Raw genomic sequence first — 9,043 nt, 5'->3', positions numbered from 1 at the left:
TTGCTGGTCGTTGTCGTGGTCGTAGTCGAAGTTGAACACGCTGTCCATGACAGCCGGGAAGACGGTAGACCGGTATCACACTCGGAGCTGTATTCTCCTTCCTCTTCGTCCTCCGTGTTACCCTGTATGTTAACAGAAGTTTTTAGTTCATTCTTTGAAGTGTTTAATTTGCTGGTAAAATCATGACTGTTCTTCTGAAGATGTTTTATCTGCTTATAGTTTTCTAACTGAGTTATCCAATGATAGGATTTTATTCATTTCTTTTTTAAAGATTTTTAACTATTTTAGAAGTGAAGTAATAGTTCTAAAGGAGCTTCATTTATGTGTATTTTAATCAATAATTTTCTTCTACAGAAAATGGGATTTTATTCATTCAAAATAATGGTTCTCCTAAGAAATTTTAACATCTTTTCATTCCTTGAATTATTTTAGAAAGATTCTGAATATTCTGCTAGAAACTCTTTATCAGTTCATTTCAACAACAAAATTTCCTTTTGAAAATTATGCAATTGTATTCAAAGTTATGTCAGCCAACAGTTTCCTATTTTCATTTTCTTTGGTCAATGTAAAACACTAATAAAAACTAACAAAGAAGTGAAGATACATGTGAAAGAAACTTCTGCTATTCCCTTTGATGCTATGGACACTGTAGTATTGCATTACTTCTACCCTGTATTCACTAGAGAGGTTCTTTTAACCTTCTACAAGGGGATCTGTTAATATTAAGTAACATTAGAATCTTTCAGCAACAGTTCAAACAAACAACTCTAGGATATTCTACCTTCTGAAGCACAAAGAGTTTCATTTAACAACAACGTTACCTTAAACTCCAAGTAACAAGAAATTCTCAACAGAGACTTTTCCAACTTAGCCTCTTCCAACCAACTAAATCCTTCACAGCAGTAATTTTCAATTCTCTCAGTCAATTCAATTGTTCCCCCACCAGACAGTTAAAACCTTCTCCAACAACGAACAAACCTGTATTATATACTCACCGTAGCAAGTCTTCTCTGCTTCCTTCTCTTTTTTTTCTTTCTTCGCTTGGCATAGGCCGCAGACATAGCCGCGAAGTCCGTGGTTCTGATCATGGGCCCACCCTGTATCGTAACACCTTACACAGCAGAAACACCATCGATTAATCCTCCTCTTATCGACCAATTTACCCAAAATACAAATTTGAACGAAACTTTTAACGTGTTCGAACTCCACCCTGAATTCCACACCGTGGAAAAGCGCAACAGGTAGAGAAATTCGGGGAGGAGATTCGTAATCAACACACGCGGCGAAGGGCACGAGGACTGAACTTGGCTTCTTCCGTAGTTTTCTCCTCGTCCTTTCCGTTTCCCGCGCGAACACAACCTCACTTCGAGGTGGCTATTTTAAACCGCTTCTATTTGAGAACGCGAGCGATGGCCGCCGCTTCTCTGTCTCTCTGGCAGAGCGACGAGGATCTCCTCGCTGCCCCTCGCGCGCGCGCGCGCACGCGAAACTTCAATTAAGAATATCGATGGCGTGTGTGCGGCTGGCATCATCCCCTCAGTGATAAACTTGTTTTCTGTATGAGTCAAATGGAGGCCCATACGGCCAATGGGGGAGGTGGTGTGATAATACGCCTGTTTTATTTTTTTCTCCTTGTGCTACGTGCGAGGCGGCGTGCCGATGTGGACGATGGCTGAACGGAGGATTACGGCGAGAATACAGACATGACGAGTCGAGAGACGATTAGGACAACGTAGTATGCAAGAGAACACACACGTCGAGCGTGTCAGAGAGTCTCGGCTTTAGCTACGATCGCCGGATCGACGCGAACATCGTCGCTGGGTCTCCGTCTGACTATTTTCGTTGGACTACGACACGCATGGTGGATCGCGTGACGCGAGAACCGCGCTGCGGGCGCTGTCCAAGCTTCTTAAGGAGCTTTCCTCGCTCTATTTTAACACGCGCTTACCGATGCTTGTTGAATTGTTGCTCAAAGTATGGTTACGATTGTTTCTTGGATCGTTCTTGGATCGTTAGGAACGTGGCGGAGTTGATTCGTTTGCAATGCTCTTTCTGAGGTTCGATTGATGCTTGTTTTTGTTTGGATTGCTGGAAAGGTGCGAGAGTTGATTAATTGATTATCGGTTATTTCATTAATGTGAACATGTGAGTGTTCGTTTATTTTCTAAGTAATTATTACTTTGGCGAATTATTCGGGGGGATTTAGAGAGTAGAGTATGTAAGGTAGAGATGAAGAATTTTGTTAAGATAGTTAATAATTGGTTTGCCGAGTTATCGTGAACGTGTGAGAGTTCGTTTATTTTTTAAATAATAACTGTTTCGTGAATTATCGAGGATTTAGAGAGGAGAACGTCGGATAGAGACTTTTCAAATTGAGTTTAAACGGTAAACGAATTGAATAAATAAGCTTTCTCGTTTATTATTGTTACTACTACCAGTTTGCTGTTACTAAGTTTTGTTTAAGTAATGATATAACACTGGATCAACAGTGATGAATCATAACTTGGCTATCCTGTGGTTACTGAATTTAACACCTCATGATTTCCAACTGCAGAGTCATGTTAAGGTGTATGTTGTGTTATGAAATAGTTTGTCACCATTTGCAAAATGTGTTTTTTAGCATATGATTTTGCATAAAATGGAAACCAACCAAATAAATATTCATATAAAACTAATTTGTTTAAATTTTAAATAGTTTAAAAAACAGTTGTATGTAAACCTCTCTTAAATCTGAATCTTTCTTCTATTAAATAGTAATCTAGACAAATTTTGTTCAGAAATAAAATAGCAAGGGGAACAGCTTTTATGTAAAGCAAACCCTCAGAAAATGCAAATAACACTGTATTACATATTCATATTCAAATTATCATGTTCCACACGGGCATCTGGAACACCTTGTTGCATAAACATGTTTCAATGGACTTAACAAAAAAAACAAAAAGAATATATAGCTCCAGCCTTGGACAGCGCTCTTATCGAAAAAAAAACAAACAAACACAACGAAGTAGACGGTGATTCTGTATCTCTGCGATCGTATCTAAAGAATAGCGGCTCTCTTTGCGAATTATTACCTTTTACCTTGAATGTGGTAGAGGCACGGCGGTAATAAAACAGCAATGATGCCGATGGACGGGACAGCAGTCATGAATCTGGCTATATCCCTTTCTTCTGGCCGCGCATCCAACCGACACTGTTCTCGTTTAACATTAGAAACAGGTACAATCAAATGTACTAACGCCTAGGCTGACGCAGGGCGGGGAAGGAGCAGTCGCATAAAAATCATCGTTCGTTACTTTGTGGTCTTTTCTTTTCTACGTGTGTGTGTGTATATATATAGCCACTTGGTCTGGCTTCTCTCACGACAACGACAATTAAATAAATCTGAGTAATGCACTTCTGATAATCTTAAACACGTAGACACACATGGGGCGTTCGATAACGCTAGCAACTTTGTTGCTGCACGTCAAGCTAATTGCATATCATATGGAAGATAAGATCTGTTGGTTTCTTTGCAAATACTAGCTATCTTGGAAACTGTGTAGAATTAAATTGATAGGGACTGCTTGTGCAAAATTTAGATGAAAATGTAGAACATAATCTTTTGCAAGAAACTCTTGTTTGAGAAATTAATTGGTTTATAATTTATGGAATTATGAAATACATTATATATCTACAAAATAATTTTTGTACAGTTAGAACTGACAGAAGAAATGCAATTATTGGAACTTGTTCAATTTAACAATTCTCTTGAAAATAGAAGCTTGCTCAGACAACTTTTATTTCACATTTTCTACTTGCCTTTGCACAAACAAAGAAAGTTAATATTGCCTAAAACCTTATAGTACACCTGGTATTCAATGTAACCAACTTTGTACTTTGACTTCACAATCCCTCTATTAATTTCATATTTATGAATCTTCCTATTCACTTGAGACTACCTTACCACGAACAAAGAAAAAAGAAAAAGAAAATTCCCTCAACTAAGAGCAGAATAGAACTAAAATCTTGGAAGAATTCTGCTAACACAATCCAAAAGACCAGCAGTAGTGTTGACCGCAAACTGATTGCGCAACGTTGCGATGCTCCCTCCCCGGAGTGCGCAGATTCTCTCTTAGCCACAAGAAAAACAACCTTCGCATGTTCGTCCGTTGTTCCGTCCATCTGTCCATGAACAGAACCAAAGCTACGAGAGAGAGAGAGAGAGAGAGAGAGAGAGAGAGAGAGAAGAGAGAAGAGAGAAAGGGACAAAGAGAAAGGAGAGAAAGAGAGAAAAAGAGCGAAAGAAAATCCGCGTCTAAAGGTCATGCGATAGCAAAAGGGAGCAAAGGTAAACTCTTTCGAGAATTCACTGCCAATGATAGAAAGAAGAGAAGGGAAGAGCTGAGGCTAAGGAAGAAGAAGAAGAAGAAGAAGAAGAAGAAGAAGAAGAAGAAGAAGAAGAAGAAGAAGAAGAAGAAGAAGAAGAAGAAGAAGAAGAAGAAGAAGAAGAAGAAGAAGAAGAAGAAGAAGAAGAAGAAGAAGAAGAAGAAGAAGAAGAAGAAGAAGAAGAAGAAGAAGAAGAAGAAGAAGAAGAAGAAGAAGAAGAAGAAGAAGAAGAAGAAGAAGAAGAAGAAGAAGAAGAAGAAGAAGAAGAAGAAGAAGAAGAAGAAGAAGAAGAAGAAGAAGAAGTAGTAGAAGTAGGCCTGCTCTCTGGCTCTCTTCTATCAACTAACCATTCACGTTGATCAAAGGAGGACCGAACATGTAGTGGCCAGGATACATGTACGGTTGAGGAACTGCCGGTATCACGTGAGAAACGTGTACCGGTTGTTGCATCAATATCGGCTCAAAATAAGGACCACCGTTCAGCCCGTTTTCTAAGGGCTGCTCCTCCGCTTGTTGCTCGTCCACGTACTGCTCCTCCATCTGTTCTTCCAGTTGTTCGTCGGCATGTTGTTCCTCTGACTGTTTCTCCGTTTCTCCAGCCACGCTACCACTGCAACTTGCACTACCGGTTCCACTCTCGTTGCAAGTCCCGTTCGCATTGTCCATTGGCAGCATGGTGTTCTTCTGCTCTTCCATCACCACTCCGCTCTCTGCACTTTGGTTGGTCTGCAAGGGTGATCACAGAGTTAAATTTCAGGAGACTACAGGGTTAAGGAGTGAAATGGAAGCAGGTCTCTAGAGGACAGCAAGTATTATACATAGGTTGGACTTTTTTGAAAGAGTCTCTTTGAGGAACTAAATGTGAGGACATTTGGTATTATTTATCTGCCATTGGATGTTTTATAAAGTTACAGGTTGTCACTAATGTGATGTTTAGCGGATTAGACTCAATTAGGCTGGCTTAGATTGTTTTAAACTTCCTCATGTTTGCCTTTGCATCTTTCAAGTAGGTACTATTCTCTTTGGTGTTTTTAGAAGTTCCTTGAAGTTGCTTTGTGTTTCTCTTTGAATTGATAACGTTAAAAAACTTCCTGGAAGTGTGTAAGGACTACCTGGGGAAGTTACACGTGTAATCAAGATTATAAAGATTCTCTTAAAGCTCTCAAGCTTCCATGAAAGGGCCAATCAACCCTCTACGATCCAAATTCTACTGTATACTTTACACATGTGTCCTACATTCATCTAACCACTTTCAAAAATCCTTTACAAACTAGCTACATATTTGTTTATATCAAGTGAAGTTTTACACAAAAACTGGAAAGGGGTAATTAAAGGGTCAGACTATCTTAACCAGCTCAAAACATCAATTTCTTTTGTCCTCATAAATTGATACTTCATTGTAACTTAAAAATAAGATATAATTTGAAATAAAACTTCTTGTGCATTGTTCATATATGCCTCTATCATTACCAAAAAAAAACAACTCTTATCAAAAGAGGCTTTCAGTTAGTCCAAAATAAATCCTCAAAAAAGCGTTATTTCTCAGACAGGCCAAAGGTAGTCTAACTCCTTAAGAAATCACCGAGTATCCGTCTGGTTTCAATTGATGTGGATGAATTTCAGCTTGAAGTGTACCTCGTAATCCATCATGCAGTACGGTTGGCCAGCCAACTTAGGCACAAAAGAAGGATTCATCCACTCTATTGGATTGAGCGGCACCGGTGCACAAGGTAGGGCAGTAAATACGCTGGATTGTGTCGGTATCGGCGCAGGACCAACCAACATCACAGGGTATTCGTAAAAGTAATTATTCGCGTGGTCGTAGAACGCTCCGTATCCTAATTGCGCGCCAGAGTCCATCGTCGGCAAATACTCCCCTGTAGCACAGTCCCTATCCAACAGCTGTTGATCCTCAGTCGTTTCGCTGCCATCTGCAATTGAGGTGACAGGGTAAAGTGAGAGGAGAGAACGAAGTTAGAACGCTCGACATTTATGATGCATTAAGACACAAAGGGGGGCAGATTCGTGGGCGTGGTTTCTAGTGTAAGGTGCAGCTCTTTTGCGTTTCGTGGTCGTGGGAGTAATTAGTGGCTTAGGTAGAAGTTTGATTACCTCGTCTTGACCTCTTTCTTTTTTTTTTCCTTCGAGAAGTAGATATGAATTAGTCGCGATAGATACATATCCAGATGTTGCAATTGTGAAGGGATTAAATTGGTAGCGAAATTAGGGTCGGTGAAGAGAAGTTTTCAAATTTGACAGATTTTCAAATTGGAAATTTTAATATAGTTTCGACTAATTTTTCTTCCTTAAGAAATGTTCGAGAAATTTTCAATTTTGATAGATACAGATTAGGTTTAAGTAAACAAGATTTTGAAATTGGAAATTAAAATTCGATTATTTCAAGAAATAGAAATTGCAATATAATTTCAAACTATGAAATTATAGTAATACTTACGAAGCTACGCAAAATGTAATTATTTAGCTTGTAGCCTATATTATTAATAATTCTATCGAAACACTGACTCACTAATCTTCTTAGATCTTAAATAAATGAACAATGAAAAAAATAAATTGATAAATATTCCAAAACCTGAAAAAACTTGACACCAATTAAGCTTTTAATAAAAGTTCCACTATAAAAGTAGCTTCGATAATCGACTCTCGTGAGATCTTCGTTTTAATTTATCACTTATTTTCTACGATTTAAATTACTCACGAGTAATGTGTAATCTAATTTTCAATCATTTCAACGAATCATGAATACATTCATCTCCAAATCTTTACAATACGTCCCATATGAACCACTTGCAAATTAAATTTCAAGTATTCTCAAACTAAACACTCAAAGAGTCAACGATCAGATTCTACAAAAATCTACTCTAATACCTTCCCCGCTCGTCTCATATCTGTACACATAGTATCCTCACCGACAAACACTAGAGAAACATAGAAAGTGATACAAACTTCAATAAGGAGGACGGGGTAGTAGTAGGATCTCCAAGCAGCTTCCCGGAAACGACGTCACGACCAGGAAGACGGACGAGACAAGCCAGAAACTCGATGAAATGCATCACGTTTCTACCTATACCTCTACCTGCGGTGGAATGCGACGCCGATTGACTCTCGGTGGTCGATGACGTGGCACTGGTGTTCGTATTTCCGGCCCAAGGTTTCTTCCTCGACAGATAGCCCTTCTTGAATAGCATGTCCTGCCTGGGTGTCGTGATCCTCGTGTACTCGTCCTCATTGAAGATGATCTTCGGCTGCGATGGTGAACCCGATGACTCGTCGTGCCGTGCTCCGCCGCCAGCGTAACCACCACTCTCGCTACTTCCGGTTCTCCAAGGCTTGTAACCGCTCTGACCGTTCCGACTGTAGCTGTGCGTACTCGTGTCATTTCCCTGGCCTTTCACGAAACCGTTTCGCAATCCCTCTTCTTCGTCCTCTTCGCCGGGTGGAGCTGATAATAGAATTGGAGAATGTTCTTTGTTAGATTTGAATTTTTCTAGTTTTCTTTTTTAAATTGTGTTAGATTTGGAACTGTGATCGGTATTGTAGCGTTAACACACTGTATGCGGAACTTTTCAAGGTAAAATGTTGCAGAGTAAATTTCTTTTTATCTTCGCGGAGTAGTAATTTTAATAATTGTTTGGGTTAAATTGTGAAGTGAAATTAAATTATTAGTATATGGAGAAATATCGCGTTTGGTTGAAAAGTTTCAGGGAAAATTCTTTCCTCGAATTTCATTATTATAGTTAAATTATGAAGTGAAATTAAATTAGTAGCACATAGAGAATTTGAATCATGTTACAATTTTCAACGAACGAAAATTAATTTTTATTGCACCTATTCTGTCGTACTGAAAATTTGAAATTTCTGCATTTCACTGGAGTTCACAGAAACAATTCCTACAAATTACTGGCAATTCTTCTTCATTTATATTTTATAGGAAATTAATATTTTCCTGTAAATATGTTTGAGAATATTTTTCAATTGCTCTGAGAAGAAAATGTTTTTATTCGCAGTGAAGAAATTGCCGATATTCGTTCCCCGCATAAAATGTGTAACAACTACAATAACGCTTTGAAGAAGTATAATTATAATTATTCGATCTTCTCGATCGTCTCTTTTATATTCAAAATTCTGCTTTTTACGTTCGACGAATTGTGAAATATTTCGACTTGAAATAGAGTGGCGAGCATACGAAGAGGAATACAGTTATTGGCACACTGAACTGTGAATTAGTTGAAGAATACTTGAAATCAGTCTATGTTTAGAGAAACGTAAGCATTTGTAAATTTAATCAGGAACTGGCTGAATTTAGAAATACATATCGGCCTATTTACACGTTCGATTTCATTATTCGTTGTTGCTGCTTGATTACTGAACATTATCGAGCCAAAGTATGTTTAATTATTTATACAACACGCTACAAAGTTCCAAAAATAAAAAGAAATGGAAGAAATTTTCCAGAGTACGATTTCTTCTCGCAATTCAATCGCTAATTTTTAAGTTTGAAAAATGTTTTGCTTCATTTTTTCTCGCATAGAAACAAATTAAATAAATACAAGGTCCCACAAATAAAATATAAAAGATTTTACACCTTCTTCTCAATATTTATCAATTAAAATAGAAGAAATTTTAAAAATTCTCAAATTTCAAATAAAGGCAATGTTCC

General features: G+C 38.2%; 1 protein-coding gene across 2 annotated transcripts in view; it reads right to left on the bottom strand.

Moving 5' to 3' along the window:
* LOC108572808 (probable GPI-anchored adhesin-like protein PGA55) overlaps positions 1-9,043 on the bottom strand; it is an 85,821-nt gene that overhangs the window by 2,841 nt on the left and 73,937 nt on the right. For both annotated transcript variants that reach the window (XM_017935116.1, XM_017935117.1), the window contains 5 exons: positions 7,454-7,825; positions 6,001-6,296; positions 4,713-5,091; positions 996-1,111; positions 1-122 (listed from right to left, as the gene is read on the bottom strand). The exon at positions 1-122 is cut by the window's left edge. In XM_017935116.1, coding sequence (XP_017790605.1) covers positions 1-122; positions 996-1,111; positions 4,713-5,091; positions 6,001-6,296; positions 7,454-7,825 — 1,285 coding nt within the window. The remainder of the gene's footprint in view (positions 123-995; positions 1,112-4,712; positions 5,092-6,000; positions 6,297-7,453; positions 7,826-9,043) is intronic.

The sequence above is a fragment of the Habropoda laboriosa genome, unplaced genomic scaffold, assembly GCF_001263275.1.
Source record: "Habropoda laboriosa isolate 0110345459 unplaced genomic scaffold, ASM126327v1 scaffold22, whole genome shotgun sequence".
Taxonomy (NCBI): Eukaryota; Metazoa; Arthropoda; class Insecta; order Hymenoptera; family Apidae; genus Habropoda; species Habropoda laboriosa.
Note: the sequence above shows the minus strand (reverse complement) of the source record. Positions and strands in the feature narration are given on the sequence as shown.